Source organism: Astatotilapia calliptera, chromosome 15 (assembly GCF_964374335.1).
Source record: "Astatotilapia calliptera chromosome 15, fAstCal68.1, whole genome shotgun sequence".
In the NCBI taxonomy this organism is placed as follows: domain Eukaryota; kingdom Metazoa; phylum Chordata; class Actinopteri; order Cichliformes; family Cichlidae; genus Astatotilapia; species Astatotilapia calliptera.
The window spans coordinates 1312258-1336999 of NC_137436.1; the positions used below are offsets into that span (position 1 = coordinate 1312258).

Here is a 24742-nt window from a genome sequence, read left to right on the forward strand (position 1 = left end):
TAAAAGTCTTTCTTCACGCAAATAGAGGTGACATGGGCCGTGAGGTTGAGACACAGACATGAGAGCCTCTCAATGTGTGTTTTGTTTGGGTTTGTTTGGCGTGGAATTACCAAAAATAGAGAGGGGACAGCCTAACATATGAAAACCTTTTATTTCAACAAAGTAACTGTATTCTGAATACCACCTTTTTAAACAGTAACTGTAATGGAATACAGTTGCTCATATTTTAACCGGTACACGTATTCCTTTACTCCCCAACACTTGTTGTGCCATCCTTGAGAGCACTACTGCAATCAAGTATCTGCAATAACTAACAATGACTCTTTTGATCCATTGGAGGAATTTTCACTCGTTTCTTTGTGACATTGTTTTAATTCAGCCACACTGGAGGATTTGAACCCATTTAAGTTCATGCCAAAGCATCTCAACTGGTTTTGAGTTACTTTTATTTTGTCCCATAGGACCAGGTAGGTTTGGCTATATTTTTCCCTTAATACAATTAATGATTAAAAAACAGCATTTTGTGTTTACTTTGAGAGTTTAGTAGTAAAACTAATCTGATGATCTGAGACGTGCAGGTGTGACAAATATGCAAAAATACTAAGAAATCAAAAAGGGGGAAAATAGACTCAAGGGACTTAATAACATGCCACTGCATTTCTTTGTAAATTCACTTTTTTGTTATATGCAAATGAAAACTCGTGTGTTGCTTTTCATTACCTTTTAAGGAATGAATCAGTAAATACCAAGAAACATAAGCACAATACATTTTTGAAGTGAAATAACTGCAGGTAACAATAAAAGAATCAATCAGTAATTAGTGTCCCCCTTGATTTTGGCATTAATATACCTCCATATGGACAAGCATAATTTCGGGATGTCATCCTCTGGGGTGGCAACCCACACTTCAGTCAGTGCTGTCCGGAGTTGCTGCTTGTCTGAGGAATTAGATTCACTCTGTCACTCAAATGACTCCGCAGTTCTTCTGTGAGCATGTCACATCAATGTCATCCAGCAACTGCATGGACACATGGGCAAGCACCGTCCTCCTTGTCATCCCTGTCCCTGATGCGAGCTGCCTAAATGACTGTCGCGCAGTAGCACTCACCTCCATTGTCATGAAGTGCTTTGAGCGTATAGTCAAAGCTCACATCACATCTTCACTCCCTGCCGTCATACTATCCAGACTAGTCATGAAACTTTGTGACCTGAACATCAGCTCCTCCCTGTTCACCCACGACTGTACAGCAACACACAGCTCCAACACCGTCATCAAATTGGCAGATGACACCACCATCATCGGCTGCATTTCTGATGGAGATGAGACGGCATACAGGGCAGAGGTGAGAGCCCTGACATCACGGTGCCGCGACAACAACCTGCTGCTCAACGTCAGCAAAACCAAGGAGCTCATCGTGGATTACAGGAGACTGCAGAGAGGAGGCCACACCCCCATCCACATCGAAGGAGCAAGGGTGGAGAGAGTCAGCTGCTTCAGATTCCTGGGCATCAACATCAGCGAGGATCTGAGCTGGTCACACCATGTTGGTGGCTGGACTGGAACAAAAAATCGGCCCGAGCATTTTGACTACAGACCGGCCGCCATTATAGGAAAAATCATAAAGCCTTTGAATGAAAACACTGTTGTGACAGTGATGTACACTGTTCTGATGGTATATATGTATCAATCTATCATTCGTTTGTTGTAAGATTCAGATAATTATTTAATAAAAGTGAGACATTTTAAATGAGAATAAGAAAGAAAAGTATTGCTTTGTGCCCCACCTTTCCCTGTTAATGCCCTACCTGCCCCCCTGGCAACACTTTGCTAGACCCGCCCCTGCACAGTTACCAGCTGTCAGCTGCTTAGAAAAGGATCCTGGTGTTATTTGTCTCTCAGAAACAGTTCATAACTTCAACTCATTCATGTCACCTGAAAGGTAAACCTGTTTCTCCATCACCTGTTCAGCTCTGATGATTCAGTAAGGACATCTCCTGGTTTCATCCTCATGTTTCCCTCTCACCACATATCCAAACCGACATAATGACCAGCAGCTTTACAGCTGTGGTTTCCTCTTTCTGGCGCAAAGTGTGCGATAAACAAACAAGAGAGAAAATCTTGATCATTGATCAGTTTCATGATTGAGTAGCAACAGGAGAGGGAGGGGGAGAGAATGAGAGAAGAAGAGGCCGCTGCAGCGTAAACACACAGAATAAATCCAGCTTTGTGTCTTTTTTTTCCATTCTAGCTGAAGTCCGGGACTTACAAGTCCGGACTACTTACGAATACAAGACGATTCCGTTTTTTTAAGGAGCCGTTGGCAACTCTACAAACTAACCTTATGAATAAAAATAAAGTTCACTATCAGTAACATCATAGCACCACCCAGCTGTATATAAACTCCCTCATGCTAGCTAGTAGCAGTACGAGTTATTGTAACTGACTGTAAGAAGTCAGCACAACGAAAATAAACTCCACCTAAACTTGGTTTATATCTGACCCAGATAGACTGCAGCTCATAACTTCTTACCTGAAGTTCAGTTCACCTGACACTCGGACCTGCCGGCACCTCGGGTCTCTCCTCCTCTTGCCTCCCCTTTCCCTCATCCACCTGATGGCCTCCCCCACTTGCTAATGGTTTTGTTTTTTTTTTGTGTCCCGTTTGGATCTTTAGCATCAGAATTGTTGTCTTAAGGCCAAGAAAGATGCCAAGCGGATTTATTTTACCAAGTGGATCATCATGGCCTTGCCATATTGGTCCATTTGATTGACCTTTGTTATAATTATGAATTTATTTTATTTTCAGTTGCTACAAACGGGACAGACATGACTGGGGGATAGGACAGGGAGAAAGAATGAAAGAAAGAGAGGCAGAGAAAGAAAACCAAAGGGCAGAAGAGACGGTGAGAAGGGGGAGAAGAAAGAAAAAACAAACAAACAAAAAAAACCAAATAAACAAAAAAACCAAAACACCTGGGTCACCTGTATGGAGAAAAAAACAGAAGAGAAAGCAAACAACAAAGAGCAACATAATAAAAAAAACGGCACCATCACAATAAACTAGCTAGCAGTAGATATCAGTAGATACTAAATAATAAACGATATTGTGCAGCACACAAGATCGACAGCGCACAATGTGCTTTGAGGCAGCAGCCAAGAAAGCTGTAGTCCGCGTCTGTGAATACCTGTGTGCACACCTGTGTGCATACCTGTGTGGATCAGCATGCTTGCATTCCAAAGGTTTCTCCATGTAACGATCTGCTAGGGAGTGTGGGGGGGCCACAGCCCCGTCCTCCAGGGCATGAAGCAGGTATGGAGGAGATCAAGACTCCAGACATCCAGAGGCCCCCAGAACACAAGAGACCAAGGAAGACCAACAGAGGGGCAGCCGCGCCACTGTCCCAGTAAGAGCTGAGGAGAGTCCCAGATGAGGGCTCACTCAGCAGCCGCGGAGCAGAAGCCAGGGGAAAAGGCCCACTTGCTAATGTTACTGAATCTGTGGAAGCTCCGCCATAGCCACCACCAAACAACTGAGTTATTTTTACACATCTGCCAGCATCTGGCCAATCCACCACCTTTCACTGTTTATACCGTTACAAACCCCCCCCCAGCATATCAAAACGAAATATCACCATCGGCCCACCGAGTCCAGCTATGGCTGCATATGTGTTTAGCAGTAATTTCTTTTTGTAGAGGGCCAGCAAAACAACCGTTTTCGAGGGCATTGCCATATTGGAATCCCGACTTCTCAGACGAGGTTAACCAGAACGCCGTTTACTCGAGTGTGACATTATTCCCAGGTCCGTGTTTCGATTTCACACAAAGTAACGAATAACGACCCTATCTAAATCCCAGTAACGAGTAACGCGTTCCTGGTTTTGGCATAATAACTAGTTACCGTGCTCGTTACCACAATAATAACGTAGTTATTGTAACACGTTACTTAATAACGTGTTAGTCCCAACCAGTGTAGGGACTAACGCGTTATTAAGTAACACGTTAGTCCCTACACTGGTTACAAATGATCTTCTTATGGCCTCTGACAGTGGACTCATCTCTGTGCTTGTCCTGCTAGACCTCAGTGCAGCGTTCGATACTGTCGACCATAATATCCTATTAGAGCGATTAGAACATGCTGTAGGTATTACAGGTACTGTAATAGACGTAGGCAGCCGGGGATTCCCATGATGCACTGGGTGTTTCTTCTTCACTCACTATGTGTTAACAGACCTCTCTGCATTGAATCATACCTGTTATTAACCTCTGTCTCTCTTCCACAGCATGTCTTTATCCTGTCTTCCTTCTCTCACCCCAACCGGTCGCAGCAGATGGCCCCGCCCCTCCCTGAGCCTGGTTCTGCCGGAGGTTTCTTCCTGTTAAAAGGGAGTTTTTCCTTCCCACTGTCGCCAAAGTGCTGCTCATAGGGGGTCATATGATTGTTGGGTTTTTCTCTGTATGTGTTATTGTACGATCTACTGTACAATATAAAGCGCCTTGAGGTGACTGCTGCTTTGATATGGCGCTGTGTAAATAAAATTGAATTGAAATGTCTTTGTGCGATGCAGAAAAGGTCAACGGATGGTCTCTACAGGAATGGTTCCCAGAACCTGAACCTGCATGGCCACCACAGCATCCTGCAGCAACATGCCATCCAGTCTGGTTTTCGTTTAGTTGCTCCATCATTTTCACCCCAAACACAACATGGTTAATAATACTGCATGTGTTGTGTATATATTCTAAATGTTGTTTAACATCTTCATCTTTAACCTCCTAAGACCCAGACTCTTCCACAGCAGCATTTTTAATTTCTCTTTGATATTTGGGCTGATTGGGGCCCGATGAATGTAAAAACAAAGAATTACCAGATTTTTTTTTACCTTATTTTTGTTTTTAAGAAAAATGAGAGCCACATATGAGGATATTCATTTAAAATGTTGATAGAACAGTAGCATATAATGTCCTCGTAAGTGGATATCAGGCCCTTGTAGAGCAAAATTGAGTATTTTGGTCTAAATAACCCAAAATGTGATGTCCACATATGTGGATGCCAGGTCCTAGGAGGTTAAATAAATATCAATATAAAGTTTTGCTGTCTGTTGCCTGTATGATTTGCAAGTTCAGTTAAACATGATTGTTGAAAAGAAGGTACCATGTATTTCATGAAAAGGCTCCAGATTTCTGCTGTCTTCTGTTTTTTCGAACAGTTGTTTTCATTTCTTCACTCAGTTATTTACCTGTGCTGTTGAGCAAGTCTTGTTGCATGAACAAAGTCAAATTAATCAATCCAAAAGTTCTGTAAAGAGAGTGCTGATCTGTGTTAATCTTTAACAGAAATGTCAGCGAACTGTCTTTAATCTTGCTGAAAACAAAAAACAGAGTTTCTGGAAACTGCACTAAATAAGATGTTAATGGTAAGCATAAGCCTCCATTAATTGACTGCTTCTTTCATTCTTTTCATTCGTTGTATTTTATTACGGTGTTATGAGTTGTTCTCAAAATTTCAGTTCATTCTGCTCTTTGTTTTTATCCGTATGTACAAGTCAAACATCTACTGTGGCAGAGACACTGACTTTCAGTAACAGGTGACAGTGCGGCAATACGGCACAAACGAGAAGGGGAAGATATGGAAACATCAAGTTCTGTGCATTCGAGTTTCCTAATATTAAAATGATTTAAACCTCAAAATAAATAATTAATCATTGTAGATGTTCCAACATTTTAAGGATCAGATTACAACAATATAATATCGGAACTGATTTTATGCTTTTATCTCCAGCATTTGTCTTTGTTCATTTTTGGTTTCCTGTTATGTGGAAGCAAGTTTGGTATTTTCTGTGCAGAGAATCCAGCCTGACAAATACAGCTTTAATTCTATGTTAATAACGCATTCAAGCAAAATCCATAAAGTCTGATGATTACTTAGAAAAAAGTGAATTAATTTCTGTGTAATCAAAAACAACCAGGACTGCAAAATGCTAAAACTGCTACGACTTTGAAGTAAGTATAGAAAAGTTTCCCTGATGTTTCTGTTCTGCTGGCAGCAGGTTTTAAAAGTTTTACCAAAACATTACTTTGCTATTATTTTGTGGTTTTGTGCTGTGGCCGCCTGCTACCTACTTGCGGCTGACACCACTGCTGGTGCAGGATGTTACTTGCTTATTACTTGAATATTACATTGTTAATAAAGTGATAGTAACTCGCTATTTCCATATGTTTACCTTGTTTCCACCCACTATTGCAACATTACTGCTGTAATAGAGCGCAACCAAGTTTTCTTAAGGTGTACTGCTATATTTTTCTGCCTCTTTGACTGTAGGTGCAGATATTTTGCGTATTTCGAGGGGAGTGTGGCCATCATAGTACAACTGTAAGCTACTGTAATGGCAAATAATGTTTGAGTGATTCATTGAGCCACAGTAATGTAAGCTGACAGTAGATTAACAGGAAATATCTGTGAAGGTTCTCAGTCATCCAGGTCATTGTAGTCAAAGGAGCTTCTTCAGTTCTAAGTCCTTAGAACTGAAGAAGCTTCTCGGATGAGAGGTGAAACGTCTTCAAGCAACTTAAAGAAGTCCAGACGCTTTTCTTTAAAAGCTCCTTTGACTACATTACCAGGAAATATTTGGGAAAATGAGTCTGCTAAAGTATGAAAGATAAAGGTAAACAATAATAACTCCCTTTAGACTTCAGATACTGTAACTGCATTATTTCATTAGAAAATATAATTGTTCCACTCTGGAGGTGCCCCAGCTGAGAGGCAGTGAGCAGGAGTAGGTTACTTGTATCCCCCTGGTTCTCTGCCTGTGGTTCTGTGCCTTCAGGTTCGAATACCTTCAGGACAAGTTATCATTCTGCCCATGTAACACTGGAGTAGGGATGGGTATCGATTAGGTTTTATCCGATACCAGTACCAAATCGGTACTTTTGAAACGGTGCCGGTGCTCAAACGGTGCTCACACCGGTGCTTAAAGACTGGAGAACACAAACTTTGTCCAAAAACCTCTCATGTTCAGCTGTTTTTTTGTGAAAAGATAACAATGTTAGCCTTTTCTGCAGCTATGGGGCATATATGGTATCACTCTTGGCTGGAAGCAGTGCTTAAACAATGGAAAACACAAACTTTGTCCAAAAACCTCTCATGTTTAACTGTTTTCCACTTTGGTCATTTTAGCCTTTTTGGCCAGGGTGAAGGGAGTATCTGCCATCAAACAAGAAGACAGCCTCATGTAGCTATGATGATGTTTGCTAGTTCACCTTACATGCATTAATGTAATAACGTGGTTAGCCTACTCAACGTAAATTACACTCGAACAACATGAAGCTACTCACGCAGAGAAGAACGGCTGCTGCTGCATCATCATCCTCATCATTTCTGCTACACTGGCAGGGCTAGGGGCCAGGACTCTCCTCTTCGGGTTCTTGGGGGATGTTGCTAACTCCGGGTCTGATAACAGGCACCACACCCGCAGTAGATGTGCTCGGTGTGAGGTCTCGCAGCAAGCTATCAAATACGGCGCATTTCTCGGCTTTTAAAAAAAACGCTATGCGTCGCCAGGTGTTTCATCGGATTTGAGGTGTTACCTCCTTTGACAGTATCACAGTATCAGCTTAAAGCACTTGTTGCTGCTGAGTTTGCATCTTTTGCTGTGAAGTACAGCCAGACTTTTGACCGCTTCGCCTTGGGCATTTTTAATCTGTAGCTCTGCTCTAAAAGAACGTACGTACCTGGACCCGCCTACTATCCTCGGAAAGGTAAAATGATTGGCTAGAATTCAAAGTGTATCACAGCTCAGGAAAAAAAAGCACCGAAAAAAAGCACCGAAATGTGCGCTGCTTTTGGTCTGGTTACTACCGTTTATGTCAGAACCGGTGCCATGATGGCACCGGATACCGGTACTCATCCCTACACTGGAGTAGCTCTTTATTCTCTTGAGGACATTCAAGGGATGGGAGTTTGCCCAACCATCTGTTTTGTGGACTTAGAGCAGGGCGGTGCTTCGAGATTATGAGGTGTCTGGCTTGTTGTTGCAGGCCATGGCGAGTGCCTAGTTTGTATCTTCAGCAGTAAACCGGACTTGCTTCCATCTCTGCTACAGCTTGTCACAATTCTGGTCATAATTCTTATGGACAGAATATTTCGATGTTGCACGGTGGTGGAGGATGTACACAACAATGATGGAGTTTTGTTGGCTTGATCGGGGGCAGTTTGCGGTCAAGTGTGAAGAAACAGAAATGAGAATCAGCACCATGGTTCTCCGAAGGAAAAGGGTGGGGTAGCTTACTCAGGCCTGGGTCTCAAGGTGTTGTTTATGAGTGAGAGGAGCGTGGAGCATAAAAGCAAAGCTGTCAATTTACCAGTCAATCTATGGTCCTATTGTCACAAGATCCCATGAAGCGACCGAATGAACGATGTTGCGGATACAAACAACAGCACTGAGTTTCCTTTAAAGGATGTCTGAGCTCTTACTTAAGGATAGGGTGGGAGCTTTGACGTTCAAAGCAGCACTGTTGCTCCTCCAAATGGAAAACAGCCAGCTGAGGTGGTACAGGCATCTGACTAGGATGACTACTGGAAACCTAGGTGAGCTGTTTGAATCTCATACTGGGAGGAGGCTACAGGGCAGGCCCAGGAGTTGCTGGAGAGATTATAATTTTTGCCTTGTTTGGGAACAAGTCAGTCTATCTCGGATAAGCTGGAAGAGGTGGCTGGGGTAAGGGAAGTGTGTACTTCTCTGCTCAGACTGCTGCCCCTGTAAAGGTGGTAGATGAAAGATTTAATTAGATTACTTCTTTTTACCAAAGGTTGAGGAATTATGATTTACAGATAGATAACTGCCTGTAATGAAAAACTTTAACTGGAACTCATTTTGTATTACTTCTTTGATTTCCAATCCACAGACTCTAAAGATGCATTTCTGTAGCTGTGCACTCATTGCACTGTTGCTCGCTGTAGCCTCGGCAGACCACCATCTCCACCACAACCGTGGTTCTGAAGACCATATGAGCTGCCACAAGCTCTCTGCTCCTAATGCTGACTTTGCCTTTGCCCTGTACAAACGTCTGAATGCGAGGACTGCTGCTGGAAACAACATTTTCTTCTCACCACTGGGCATCTCCACTGCCCTGTCCGTACTGTCTACTGGGGCCCATAGTGAAACCCACAGCCAGCTGTTCTCCAGCCTGGGCTACAGCACCTTAAACCAGACTCAGGTCAATGAAGCCTACCAACATCTTTTCCACGTGCTTGGACAAAGCCAGGAGAACCAAAAGCTGGATGTTGGCAATACCATTGCAGTGCACTCAGGTTTCAGTCCCCTGGAGAAGTTTCTGAATGATGTCAAGCAGCATTACTCTGGTGAGGTCTTACAAATCAACTTTACTAACCCTGCTGAGGCTGCAGATAAAATCAACAGACACATTGCCAATAAAACACAGGACAAGATCAAAGATATGGTGAACGATGTTGACCCTGAAACCATGATGATGCTCATTAACTATGTCTATTTTAAAGGTAAGCAGCCTGATCAAGTCTATTGTTAGGCTACAACAGACAAACATGAATATTACATATATTTAAATAAAAAAGGTCAGCTTAGATGTCAGCTGATGATTGAAATATACTTTCAACAAGTAGTATGATTCATGCTGACACATCCCAATATTGTCATCACCACTCTCCACTGTGTCGGGCAGGATACTGGAAGAAACCATTTAATAGTGAAATGACACATAAGGCGGACTTCCATGTTGACAGCAGAACCAAAGTTCAGGTTGACATGATGGTAAGGACGGGATACTACCACATCTTTGAGGACAGAGCGAACCACACCAGCATCATCTTGCTGCCATACGAGAGTCAAACCTCCATGATGATTGTCCTTCCTGATGAAGGCTGGATGAGGAGTGTAGAGGAAAACATCAACAAGGACCATATAAGAAACTGGCAAAACTCAGCATCTATGATGTAAGACTTATTGCATTATGGCTGATTATTCTTTCTTGGTAGTAGCTGAAGTGTGTTACCCATTTCTGTGTCTCATAAAACTGCTCTTAGCTTTGCTATTACGAGACCCAAAGTTTATTTACACTGAGAATCAGATGGATGAGCAATGCACTAAAGGTATAGAGTTTATTTGTGACCATTGGAAGGTTGTACACTTCTCTCCCTTAACGGTCGTCATCTTGGCTATAATTTTCTAAATTTTACCATGCCCACCCATGTTTTAAATGCACTTTAGAACAACACGCAGCAACACTACACTGAGCGGAAGGAGGGAGGTATGGGGTCTTCACACACCCCCATTCTCTGATAGCCATTGGGGCGGAGGGGCTGGACGGAGGTGTTGGCCGTCCAGTTGGGGTCTGGGATGCTGGGCCTCCCTGCTGCTGCAGGGCAGGGTCTGCTTGTCTCCACCCCGGGGGAAGGGTAACATCTTCTGGGTCAAGGTGCAGTTTCCTTCTCTGCGGGCGAGGGTACCTGGACCTGGGGTATAGACTATGTTTGGGGAGTGTGATTGTGTGTACAGTGTCCATTTGTGTCTGTCTCCACATTGGTTGAGTGCCGAGTGTTTGTATATGTGTGCATGAGGGGGGAATGCAAGTTTGTGTCTGTGTGTGCCTGTTTGTCTGTCTATGCGTCAGGTCGGGTCTCAGACTCCACCTCTCTGGGAACATCTCAGCCCCTCCAAAGAATGGAGGCCTATCTCCCCTCACCACACTCCCTGCCGGTGGCTGATGCCCTCAGGCGTAGGTGCGTTGGTGGATCTTGTTTCTTGGGGTGCTTGGGTATGTACCGGCTCACTCCCGGTGGCTGCATGGCAGGGCCTGCCACCCATGGCTCAGTCGGGCCCCTTCCGGGGGGTGGGGGTCTTCAGACCTCCAGCCTCTGGGCCTGGGGCTCAGTTCACTCTGGCACAGCTGGCTGCCGGCAGAGCAGCCCTCCTCTGGCTTCTGCTCTGTGGCTGCTGGGTGACCCCTCATCTGTGGCTCTCCTCAGCTCTTCCCAGGAGGGTGGCTCGGATGTCCCTCCGGCGGTCCTCCTTGGGCTCTCGCACTCTGGGGGCATGTAGATGTCTGGGGCCTGGATCTCCTCCATGCCTGCCCTGGGGGACGGGGCTATAGCTCCCCACACCCTCTAGCAAACAGGTGTCGAACTCCAGGCCTCGAGGTGCCGGTGTCCTGCAGGTTTTAGATGTGTCCTTGATCCAGCACAGCTGATTTAAACGGCTAAATCACCTCCTCAACATGTCTTGAAGTTCTCCAGAGGCCTGGTAATGAACTAATCATGTGATTCAGGTGTGTTGACCCAGGGAGAGATCTCAAACCTGCAGGACACCGGCCCTCGAGGCCTGGAGTTCGACACCCCTGCTCTAGCAGATCGTTATGTGGAGAAACCTTTTGAATACAATATGCCTGTGAAGGTTCTCAGTCCTCCAGGTCATCGTAGTCTAAGAAGCTCCTTAGCTTTTTGAATACAAGCGTGCTGATCCACACAGGTGTGCACACGGGTGTTCACAGACACAAACTACACCTTTCTTGGCTACTACCTCATAGCACATTGTGCGCCGCACTGCACAACAAAATTCAATATTTAGTATTTACTGTTATTTACACTTAGCTAGATTAATGCGATGGTGTTGTGTTTATTATGTTGCTCTCTTGTTTTGCTTGTTTTCTCTTTTTTTCTCTCTCAGCAGGTGATCCGGGAGTTTCTTTTCTTTTTAAGTGTCCTTCCTCACTCTCCCTCTTCCCCCCTGCTTTTCTTTTCCTTCATCTTTCTTTCTCCCTTTTTCCCCCCAGTCATGTCTGTCCCGTCTGTAACAACAGAAAATAAAACAATAAAAATAGTAACCATAAAAGTCGGTGAAATGGACCAACACGGCAAGGCTGTGATGATCCACTTGGTAAAGAAAAATCCGTCTTTGTTGGCTTTCAGACAACAACTGTGACGGCTAAAGAAGCAAACAGGCGCAATGGGCAGCTGTGTATCAGGTTTTGATGCTACGTGTTGTGCCATCGTTTATGTAGGTTAAAAAGTAATTCCCATTGTATGTAGAATAATCTAATGTTGTATATGATCAGATGCACAACAAGCTAGAAACATTTGCAGATGTGGCTACTTGTAGGATTGTGGAGTCAAAATGATCATTTTGCAATAGTAGAACAACTTTCTGTGTTTGATTAGTATAAATCTGCACACTGTGTAAGTTCAACACTGTATATTACGTGTACTAACAGAACCCAAACCGAGGAAAAGTGTGTTCTTTGTTTTGGTATGATGAGGTAACACTGAAATATCTCAATATTACATGAATAAATGTGAAAGCAGGGCTGGGCTCGGGTCATGTTTGGGCAGAAGAAATGCTGACCTGGACTGGGGATATTTTTGGGTTATGGAAAGAGCACTTTGAGGAACTTTGAGTCTGGTGACCCGAGCGTTTCCTATATCGCCTGTGCATTTAAAAAAACAAGTTATAGCTTTATTACACTGCTGGAAAGGAGGCTCTTGGCAATCATTGAACCTTCAACCAGATTGTTACCCTTTGCAGGACTTCTGGGGTATCATGGCAGGCTGACCCTCCAGTATACGTGTGTTTCGTTGACTTGGAGAAGTGACTGAGGAGACGTATTTGTATTTTTTTGTGGACGATGTGATACTGTTGGCTTCATCAGAGTGTCACCTTCATCATGCACTGGAGTGGTTTGCACCCAAATGAAATGCACCCTCTGGTTTGGGAGAATGAGGCTGCGTCTGTCACAATTTGCCAGTGTAGTTGACAGGATGTGCATCCAAATGCAGGACTCATGAGAAGGAATGGAAATGCAAAGGGGAGACTTAAAGAACTCTTTGAGTGGTGTTGAGTGGAGCAGCTCTGGGTGCTGGCCACGGAACCAGCAGAAGTGGGAAGCCAGGTCAGGGGCTGGCTGTGAAACAAATCAACCCTGGTGGCTGAGATGAATCTGGATGATAGGGATGGAGGGTCTGATAGGAGACCACTGAAAGCTTTGTCCTTTGGAGGCTGAGGGTCTCTGCAAAGACCCTCTGGCAGCACAGCCAGAGATCAACGAAGGTGTAGAAGACCTTCTGGTGGCTGTTACAGGCCGATGATCATGTAGAGAATTTAGGCGGCTTGGCTGCAGGCCGATGTAAGTGGTGAAGACCCTCAGTGTGGCTAATGGTAAGGGTGATGGGACACCTCTCAACTGAGAGCTGAACCAAAATGAGACAGGTCTTTGGCTGATTAACACCCCGCTATCGCCAAGAGAATCCGGAGCAAGGAAAACACACTACCAAGTAGTAAGGATGTGCACATACAGCAGGTGGGATCAGAGACTGGCAAAATAAAAAGGGAAGAAACCAACCTACAGTGAGGGAGACCTAACAGCTGCACACAGGAAACACAGGGAAGGCAGCAAAAGCTGATATAAGGATTATAATAAACACAATTACCAAGTACTGAAAACAAAATCTAGAAACAAAAACCATTTCTTACAAAAGCAGTAAAGAAAAGATCAAAACACTAAGTCAATGACCCAGAAACAATTCCAGCTTCAAGCAAGAGAGCTAAAGTATCGTGCAAGCTTCCTCATGAGTGATGTGAAGGTGGTGTGTAAGCTGCACTGGCGGATTGGCGTCAGCAGGAATGCGGGTGTTGTTCAAGACTGTTGCAGTGAAGATTGAGCTGAGCCAGTTAGAAAAAGATGGAACCACCAGCAGTGTAACTGTATAATTATGGTTTCTCTGTTTCTCAGGTATGTGGAACTTTATATGCCAAAATTTTCCATTGCCACTAATGCCTCCTTGAGGAATATATTGCAAGAAATGGGCATCACAAGTGCTTTTGAAAACACCGCGGATTTCTCTGCTGTGTCAAACAAGTTTCCACTTAAAGTATCAAAGGTGGGCGAAGTTTCCTTTTTACTTGTTTTTAGGGAACAGGACTAGAGCATGCCTACTCTTTTGGTTAAACTGAATTCTGAGAAATTAGCTTTGATCTGCCCGCTTTCTTATTTTTTCCCACAGGCATCCCACAAGGCCACGATCAGTGTCACCGAGATGGGAACAGAGGCAGCAGCCATCACCATTTCTGAATGGATCCTACTGACTACACCAACACCCGTCAGAATTGACAGGCCCTTCTTAGTTTTCATTGTAGAAAACTCGACTGGAAGCATCCTCTTCATGGGCAGGATCAACAAACCAACAGCTTCATAACGGCACACAGTTGTGAGATGACACGTTTGATCACAGTTGTCATCATAAGGATCCTTTCATGATATAAAAGACTGAGCGCTCACACTAAACACATATTTGTCAGTCTGCACACACTAATTTATGTGGTCTACAAAGTAATATTGAGGACATTTTGCTCAGGTAAAAAAGAAGAAATCTTAAGACTACCATAGTTTTAACTAAAAATATTGATACTAAATAAATGAGAAATTTGCTGTGGTTTGTTTCTGAGATATTCCACTAAGATGTGGCTCATAGGGCAAGAAAACTAGTTACTAAATCCCAGACTTACAAAGACACTCTGGGGTTTACAGAAGCCACTTGCTCAGTTTGGGGGTCACTGTCCCGACTGCTCCAGGAAAATCTCTGTTTAATTCTCCCTCCAATGGGAGAAGGTTATTATCTAACCCGCTCGCTGACATTAGATGCCGAGTAGCATTTCAACAGATTCTAATAAATATTCAGAATATTCTCATCTCTCGTCCACTTATGAATGAATCTGAATAAGTTGCACATTTTTAAGGAACAAATGTAGCAAAAATATGAAAAATCAAGATCCATATGTGAAAACTGATGTTTAATTGCACTCTCTTTCTAAAAAAAACTGTCAGAAGGTTCAATAAACATTTAAGTTTTAAAAAAATGTGAATATTCTTGTAGTTATTTCATGTTTCAGGCTGTTCAAGGTTAAAAAAGGAAGGGAAACTGCTCAGGTGGACATCAACCCCAAATCTACGATCAAATGAACTCAAATCCTTTTAGGCTTTGAGTTAACAGTTTGGCAGTTTTTAATGAAACCTGTTAAAACAAGTTAAAGACTCATTTGGGTGTCATTCTGACCTTCCATCTTTCCCTGATATTATTTTGAAATGTGAGAGAAATGGTAAAAGTAGTTTAAAAATAGAGAGATTAACTGTTGTATGTCCACATCGTGCAAGTGTTGACAACATAGGCGACAAACAAGAATCCCCACATTATCCAAACATGCGGTTATGATTTTGTGAGAGTGTCTCATGACACAATGACAAACGAGCATTTTTAAAAGAGAGTTTTTCATTTGATTATATTTTATATGAAGGATTTTGCAAAAAATAGGACTGGCAGGTTTATTGAAAGGTTATCTAATTACTTTTTTTTAACTTGACCATCACTGTATATACAGCATCTATTATTAACCCATCCATACACGCCCAACCTTCTATGCTTAAGAGCTTTCTATCTAACATTGACGATTCTGGATGCATCAGAGAGCAACTTTGGGTTAGTATCTTCCCCTACGGATATTTGCTGACTGGAGCAGCCGGGGATCAATCACCAAACCTCTGATTAGTATCCAATGATGACCCGCTCTAACTTCTGATCTACAGCTGCCCCAGAAACCCCATAAAAAGAGCATGCACCAGTCTCTGCTTCTCATGCTGACTTTCTTTTTTAATTCTTATTAGGGAATAATGCTAGAACATTCCCACTCCTTTACTTTTGCTGGACTCTACCACAGCGGTCTCCAACCTTTTTTGCGCCACGGACCGGTTTATGCCCGACAATATTTTCACGGACCGGCCTTTAAGGTGTCGCAGATAAATGCAACAAAATAAAACTAGTACTGGTACCGAAAAAAAGACGATTTATTCATAACACACGTGAAAAGACCCAGGGAAACAGAGTTAACGATCAAAACGATAACAAAATAACGCTGAAAACCGATAAAAACCCTGAAAACCAGACATTTCACACCTGAGCCTCAACTCTCGCGACCCGGTACCAAACGACTCACGGACCGGTACCGGTCCAAGGCCCGGGGGTTGGGGACCGCTGCTCTAAGACACTAAAAGAGACTAACAGTGGAGTTAGAAAACAGCCCCAGACTGCCCCCTCAGTGTCACTGAGACAGGAAGAGATTCAGCAGCCATCACATCTCCAAAGCTTGGCTCAGCCTTCCACCATCAGTCAGAAATGACGGGCCCTCCTTGGCTTTCATTTTTGAAAACTCTGCTGGGAGCTACTGTTCATGGGCAATATCACCAACCTGACAGTTATATAACGGCAGCTGCTTGTGAGATGATGCCACTGTAATGATGTCATTTTGAGGATCACGATTGAAAACATTATTTACATTATAGAAATATTTGTAACGGCTACCAGTCTTCACAGAAGCATTTTAATATTTGACTAAATTACTGTTAAAAACACTTTGCTTAAGTTAGTAATAATAATAACTTTATTTATGAAGCGCTTTCAAACAAAGTGCTGTACAGCTATTTGAAAATAAAGAGATAAATAAATAAAACTGATGCATATCAATACAAGTTAAAAACACCAAAACACTTAAAAACAATAAAAAATGTAAAAAACAAGTTACATAATAAAGCTGTAGAACATGAAATAAAACATGTTGTTTATGGATTAAACTCATGGAAGCATCATTCCAGCATTTTTTAAATAAATCAACTAACAAATAAAGAAATGTCAGGTTAGCAGATTAGATGGATTCAAACTTTTGGGAATTAACTGGTGAATCCCAGAGGTTTCAAAGGGTTGTAACAGATTCAGATGGGACAGTACGTGCCCCCCACGGCCATCGGCCTCAAACAGCCCTTTGCTCTTTGACCCGTCAGTGGAAAAGTTGCAGCAGAGTGTTTACACATTGAGTACACATACACTTTGTCTCTCTTGTTGGCGCTGACATACAATCGCTGCTGTAAAGAAAGTTGGCAGGACGTTTCCCAATCAAAAAGCTGACTGGGCAGAAAGTCCCAGTACGAGCAGTCCACCAGTTTAAATTTGATCAGGACTTCACATAAATTCTTGAAATCTCTGTGGCCTATGCGAGTGTGCACACAGATAGTAAAACTACGACTAATTTCCAGGAGTGGAAATTCATAGACGCTCCATCCCACTGGGACAGGCAAACACTGCACACTTAGCCGGACACGTTGGAGTGTGTGTAGCCTCTTTGGATGAGTTGATCAGAGTGTGACTGGAAACGCAATAATCCCGTCTGCTTGTCAAACAGGATTAATTAGTATGTTGAACTGTAAAGAAACCGGTGGAATACAAATGCTCGGGTAACCGGGTTGGTTGGGTAGAGACGGTTGTCCTCAGTTTAAAGGTTTATGTTTCATTTTGGTTACGTGCTCAGTGAGATCGAAGAAGCATAAAAGCCTGTTTACAGTCCAGATAAATGAGAAAACGATGTTGGTATTTTAGGTTGGGAAAAAAACTCAGGTGTGAGAAATGTCGAAGGATTATTGGAGGGTAACGTGAGGAGGCTGGACTAGACAAACTCAAGATAATTGTGATTGAAGACGACGCCACGCTCTTGTCAGGCGCAGTGGCCCGTGGAAATGGAATGAACTCAAGTGCAGATTCAAACCCGGAGGCCAGGGGTGAAGTGTAACGAAACGAGATTTTATTTTACAATGTTCAAAAGCTAACAGAAAGTGCAGACTAGAATCAATGAACATAAACTAGATGTCTGAGGCGAGAGAAAATACTGTGATAATAACTAGATGGCAGGGATATGGAGTGCAGGTACTGGGCAGGGGAAACTGTGGCGGGCCAGGGCAAAACTTGCAGGTGAGGGTTGCGTGGAGAGGGGAGGCAGGAGAGGTCCAGGTGGGTGCTGCATGCAATGCAGGGAGGCAGGCAGGAAAGAGTGGCAGCTCCGACACGGAGAGTGATTTCCGGCGGCAGCAAACTGGTATCCAGGAGAGCTTGGTAGGTGGGGTTCCGAGGCTGACGAGAAAAACAGAGATACGATTAATACGTATGATGAGTCACCAATGAATTGACGTGAGGCCGAGAACTGACTAAAGTTGGCAGATAATCTGGCGACGACCAGTTGAGTGCGCCGGTCATAAATACTGCTGGTATGATTGCCATCAGGTGAGGAACAACAAAGACTCCACCCAGTGGGGAGGAGCTGATGCTGTGGAAAACCACCCAGACCACGACAGCTCTGCTCTCTGACATAAATGGTTAAACAGGCGAATTGCTCTTAGTGTGTATGTGATTTGTGTTCTGGTCTTTCACTGTATGTTTTACTCTATTTTATTTTGACCAGTGTCTCTAAGAACTACATTCGGCTGTGCATTAATCGTTTGTCACAATGCACCCAGGTAGCATCCCAGACAGACCCATAGATTAGAGTAAATCCTCCTGGCAGGCTCCAAGAAAGCTCCTGTAGACAGAAGACTAAACCATGAATGAAATTATCTGCACTAATTGTACAAAGTACAACACAACAGTGTTGGCAAACGCTGAGAGGCTTATTACCACTCCCACAGCTTGTGCTTCGATGTGCTCTGGATACAAGACTGCCGGCATTGCTACGGACTTAACAGATGGCTTTTGTGCATTTACAGAGGTGTAGGTGTCATCGCTGTTAAACACTGGCTTTTGCAGATATTTCATTTTAGGTTTGAAAAACAAAGTCAGGGAAGTAGCACACGCTCACTGCAAAGCATCCTTTGCTATTCATTTGAACAGGCGAAGTCTGCTCTGTAGCACAAACACATTCGCTGTGGAAAACATCACAAGCCCAACATCATTTCTGAACCTCAGCAGAAAGACGTCTTCATTAGTGCTGAGCTCCATGTCTCTCGCTCTTCTAGCGCTGAAAATCTCTCAGATCTCTCTGCTTTGGTTGTTATTCCTGCTTGAAGAAGATCAAATGTGTGATACACATGCAAATCAAGATATGATTTGACACATTGTGAAGTGGCCATCTATAATGCATTCGCCATCGGGGTTAGAGTGTGTGGGTCCTAATGGCAGTTATTTCAGTGTGCCGCTCTCACACAGCAGCGCATTTCTTGTAATGCAACAGGAGGAAGGAAAGCATGTCTCTTTGCAGTGACACTGACAGACAGGCGCATCGGAAACATGAACTGATGAGAGAACTGGGTGTTCTCCGGCTTTAGTCATCATGCTTAATAACACACCAACGCTCAGCACATGCATGCCACTCAGGAAAGACACTGCTGTGATCTAAAAAAGGGAACTCTTTAAAACAATTCTGTTTGCTCACGTCCTCCCAAACACAGACGAAAGACGTGGATGTGTAACCCGCGAGCCGCTTTGCACGAGGACAGTGGCACATCCAGTTTGGACCTGTGGGCCGCCGAGCGGCGTCTCTGCACGTCAGACGTCCTCTGCCAATGATGCTCGATCACACTGACATCCCTGGAGCTGCCTTGGTTTTTGTTGTATATATATTAGAGTGCATGCTGTTGATGAAAAAGGGAAAGGCCACTGCCACCAGGAGTGCTTTTGCCATGGAGACAGATTGGTTTGCAATAACATTTAGGTGAGTGGTACGTGTCTAACTATTCTTATCTGCAGTACATGCAATATCAGGACCCAGCGTGTCCCAGCAGCCCAGTGCACTGTATCAAGAATACCAATGTTGTTCTCTATATTAGGCAGGCAGCTATTTTCAACTATTTCAAAGAAACACTAAAGCAGAGCCGCCCAAGACACGCAGACAACAACTAGAGCCCAAATTCCCCTTTTCTTCCTGACCGGTGAACTACTGTAACGTGGATTTTCCCAGTGTGGGATTATTCTCTAATATCTAATATAATATGGGATTAAATGTCTGTGACTTAATAATAATAATATCAGAATGCAATGATTTGCAAATCTAATTAATTATCGTAGCTTTAAAAGGTTAATTGGCAGCAGGTCAGTAATACGAGGAGAGGAGGAGCGTTTCTCAGAGGTAAATCGCACTTTGGATATCACATCATATTCATATGACATCAACAAAAGATACTGGATGCCTGTGATCTGCTGGTCATTGCCTGTGGTTCAGATTAGATAGATTAGATGAAACTTTATCCTCCGGGAAATTCAGTAGGAGGTAGAGCTGGCCATCCTCTGACTGGAAGGTTGGTGGTTCACTTCCTGGCATGCCAAAGTATCGTTGGGCAAAATAAAGAACCCAGAGTTGCTCTCTGTTACATTAATCTAAGTGTGAACGAGGCATGTTGCACCAAAGGGTTTGAAGCTCAACCAGCATAGAAAAGTGCGACATAAGAACCCGTTTATTATTGTAGCAAGGCTAGCAGGAAATCAACCAACAGCTGATGGTGTAATTACTCTATACCTGAAACACTGTGTGATTAATGTTTATTTCTATGTCTATCACATCAAATAGACTTTATTTAATCTCACACTGGGGAAATTCCCTTGTTACAGGAGCACGAGGAGGAGGAAGAAGCAGTGAATGAGAGATATAAAGTACAAATAGTGCACAATGGCCACAATACTAAACTATGTACAGATGGTTTCTATAAAATGTAAAATAAAGTAAAACAATATGTACATACAGCACAGTGAGAGTGATGATAACACACATGCATTTTTAAAACACCTTTATCCTGTGTGGGTATTATACAGTCTGAGGAGATGAAGGACCTACGTCATGAAAGCTCTTCAGTACTGTCCTGCACATCTCAGAAGAGCTCAGCCTGTCCAGCAGAGGGAGCCAACTTTGGCCTTTCTTGAGCAGAGTACGAGTGTTATCTGTTATCACCTGGCAATTTGCACCAGTCCAACCTGTGGAGAAATTCTGTGGAGGAAGCCGAGACCGAGCGCACCGATGAGCTTGGCTTTCTCCAGAAATCAACCAACATCTTGTTTTGATACGCTGGTGCTGATGTGCAGGCTGTCGAGTTACACCAGATGAGAGTGAGTGTGTGATAACCTTCCTATGCTCAAGATCGTTTCGCCTCAGGTCCACGTCCAACGAAGCCTGCATCCTCTGAGAAGCTCTGGAGGTGGCAGTTAGTGGTGACATAACTGAAGGTAAAGAGGAAGGAAGAGAGCACCTGATACCACCTCCTCACACAGTGCTGAAGCCTCATGTGGTCTGTTGGTGAGGAAAGCGATTTCTGCGTTAAGACAAAAACATTTGTATTGCCTCTTTGAATTAAGCACAGTGTGCAGTATTGATTTTGAGAGGGAAAAGATCAGCATGTGGAATAAATGACATTTCAGTGACTGTGTTTGGCTGACAAAAGTAGCACACATCTGAAGCACAGGGAGTGAAGCTTGGTGCCTGATAAGACATTTCCCTGATGGAGACAGCATCAAGGGATTTCATAGGTTTTCAATCATTACATAATAAGATTCAGGCTGTGAAGACTGTTGATTCGTGATGATTTAATCTCATTTACCAGGAATCTGGGGACCAGTGAAGAGAGATAAGAGGAAAACTGTATTCTGCTTGCTCCAGGCAATGATTTGCATGCGTTGCTCTTGTTACAGTAACATTGACTGATGAGGAAACAACAGGCCAATTTAGGCAGCCTAGCAACAGCACTGCAAGTGAAAGTTACAGGAAGGCATTTGGCTGTCACTGTCACTGGCTGCTCGACTACGAACACATCTCCCAGTACTCCTCGTGATTTCCTGCCTTCTTTGGACTTTCAGTTATGGGTTTATTTTTGAACTTGCAATCAGAAATTCACTGATGTTCAGAGGTTACAGTTAATAATAGTATCACTCCATTATATTTCAGGTGAAACGTGAACACCTACGAAGCTCAACTTCAGAGTTTCCTTATTTATGTCACGTGACTTTTCCTTAAAAGTCGCTCCCTCCTTTCCGTGGTGTCCAGCTCTTGGAAATCTTGGTGAAAAGAAGAGATTGTGGATTTAAATCTGTCTATAGGGATGAAAGTGTTTTATTGAAAGCAATACTTCTGTTAAACCCCTGGAATTAGAGCTGGAAGTCTGCTCTTCGATCACATGTTGATCGTGTAATCGAGGCAAAACTACAACAAAAAAGAAGGAAAAAAGTCATCGTCCACCAAAGTCCAGTTATATTAGCTCAGCTTACAGATAGCAAAGTTAGAGAGGATAGAGGGAACAGCAGGGCGCTGATTAATTAAGCTTTTAAATGTGCAAACACACTAATGCTTCGACACAAACCCACGTGTGCCTCAGAATATGATGAAATCGAAGGTCTCATGAAAAGGCAGCGCCGTCTGTTTGCACAATTAAAGGCTGTCAATCAATCAGCGTGCTCCCATCCCCATCTGTGCATCCTATTTCTAATCAATCTATTAGAGTTCACTTGACCTTTGAACTCACGCTGTGCAGATACTGCATGTGCACATATTCACAGATTCTCGATTTCAATCAGGGGGAATTTTCTTTAAGCACTTCAGATTTTTTCAGGGTGAAAAACACAAAGAAAGCAGTGAGTGCTCACAACACAGAGCGTTACATGCTTTCAAAACTTTGTAAAGTGGAGTTTTAGCGCACAGACAGAAGCATTGAGACACTCATGAACAAACATTAGAGAAAAAACGTGAAAGGAAGAAAATCAAACGCTTCCTAGGACTCACAATTACACATAGTCACACGTAGACACCAGTAGGTGGCACTGTTGTGTCACGGGAAAATGAGTGGGCCCCTTGCACCTTGCTTTTGTTCACTTAACGCTTTACTCATTCGAGTTTGTAATTTAGACCAAAATTAAAGCGCAGCCGCTGCTCCATTCATTGGTCTACTTTACACATCAAAGTCAAATGAGTTGAATGCTTGGAAGGTCATGGAATGACTCACGCTCCTATCATCAGTTATCATCTGTGTGCTTTCTGTGCCACAGTCTCAGCCAGGGAAAACACATTAAAGGGGGGATCTGCACAAAACGCGAGAGGCTTTAAAAGAACTTGGACAGTGTAAACAGGCCCAGCAAGCAAACAAGAGCCAAAGCTTTAATCTGTCTCTGCAGAGGAAAAAAGGCAGCGCGTCGATCACAGATTAGCGCCTAATTTCAGTTTGCAACAACTAAAACTAGCTTGTTTATTTAGAGAAATATAAAGTCCAAGATCACAGCATGGATAGTTTAAAAAATTCTGTTTCAGGGTGAAGCTCTCACAAAAGAGGCACCCTGGACTCCTTCTTCACACAGATCTGTGGTATTGTTTGCCACTGCCAGGACAGAGACACATCAACAACAAAACCCAGCGGTCCCCCAGTACACAAGACTCACTCGCACAATCCACTGAGTATACAGCGCACAGTGGCATCCACTTAACATGCCGAACGACTGAGTACAACCTCGTTAAATGTGCATCAAAGCCAACAAAGACGAGGCAGAGAAGCCAGGTTGACAGAAGGAGGCTGCTGCTGCATCAAAGACAAACAATAAGGAAACTGATCATGTGTATTATTTATGCTGCCTTCACGCACAAAGGCAGAGATGTACAGTGAGCGATCGAGCCCCTTTTAATGTTGAGGCCTCTGTGGCAGAAAGGGGATAAACTCATGTTTGTATGCGCCGTGCACATGCTTGTGATGTCTTATTACAGTAAGCTACGCTGACAGTCCAAAGCACATCGCTCGTAAACTGTGCTGACCTATATGTCTGGGCTTACACGCGAAAACACGCGCATCTGGAAAGCCATCCCGAGTGGTGACGGCTGCCATTTAGACGCGTTTGAATTTGCTGTTGGGCGCCACGACCCTAAAATCGAAGCGCATCTTTGCAGTTGACAAATGGGATTAGAGGCAGCTTGTTTCAGCGGAGAACCAGCTGTGTTGGAGGATTGAGCTCGTCTGTGTCTCTCTTTGTACTGTATCAATCCAGGTCAGTGGCAAAACAGCAGCTGTGTTTCATTATTATTCCCTTGTCGTCTTGCATCAGCCCTGCAGAATCACGCTGCTCTCTGTGGCTCCTTGATACATGTGTTGACTGTTTTTTACACCTGCAGCTCTAAGGTGTGTGGCAGCGTGTGGCTGATCCATCACATCTAACGTGGGGTGAAATTGCTGCGGGGCTACTAGACACATTCATGCACACACACACATATATACACACAACATACATACACATGACCCAACCACCTACCTGAACGATAGCAGCAATCAGTGAAGATTTACAGGATTGTAAACAATGCTCTGCAAACGTGAACATCTCCAACAGACAGTCTTCATGTGCTGTGCTGCGACTCTAAACTTGCAGAGCAAAAACATGCAGTGAATGTCTTCAAGGAGAAACAGCAGCGCATTAAAAGCATCGTGGAACGCAATGAAAAAAAAATGGCCGCCATCCAATTAAAAAGCATTGAAAAGAACACAAACCAGCGGGACAAAGATCAGAGTGTTTAGGAGATGCAGACCCAGCTGGAAACGAATCAGGAGAAGCAATCAAATTAAACAAAAGAACAAAATCAAAAGCTACACAATCAAGTCCGTATGTGAGTTTATACACTGCTTATAGGTTTCCAGATAAGATAAATGCTGAATAATTAATTTCGCCCCCCGTTGCGTAATTAATACACGAGTAACACAAACAAAAAAGCAACACAAACACAACATTGTCAATGCAGAGCATGTTTACATTAATATTCACATCTGTATGCCAAACGAGCGGCTAACGCTAACTGGTGAACTGCTACATGCTCTGTTATCACATCTGTTACAGCTATTCTGATTTATGGTGGGTTCAGACAATTAAAAAAACCCAACACATTTTAATTAATAATGTTAATA

At 43.4% G+C, this 24742-nt stretch overlaps 1 protein-coding gene and 1 long non-coding RNA gene across 2 annotated transcripts; one reads left to right on the plus strand and one right to left on the minus strand.

The window, feature by feature from the left end:
• The first annotated feature begins 5286 nt into the window (after positions 1-5286).
• On the plus strand, positions 5287-14877 carry LOC113037160 (alpha-1-antitrypsin homolog). Its single transcript, XM_026193916.2, has 5 exons — positions 5287-5412; positions 8900-9512; positions 9695-9965; positions 13754-13901; positions 14025-14877. The coding sequence occupies exons 1-5, from the start codon at positions 5404-5406 to the stop codon at positions 14214-14216; spliced, it is 1233 nt and encodes a 410-aa protein (XP_026049701.1). The 5' UTR covers positions 5287-5403; the 3' UTR covers positions 14217-14877.
• Positions 14878-20263: 5386 nt separating this feature from the next.
• Positions 20264-24204, minus strand: LOC113037168 (uncharacterized). The gene is made up of 2 exons (XR_013901623.1): positions 24099-24204; positions 20264-21108 (listed from the first exon to the last, which is right to left on the minus strand). It is a non-coding gene; the product is annotated as an uncharacterized LOC113037168 (long non-coding RNA).
• Between the last annotated feature and the right edge of the window lie 538 nt (positions 24205-24742).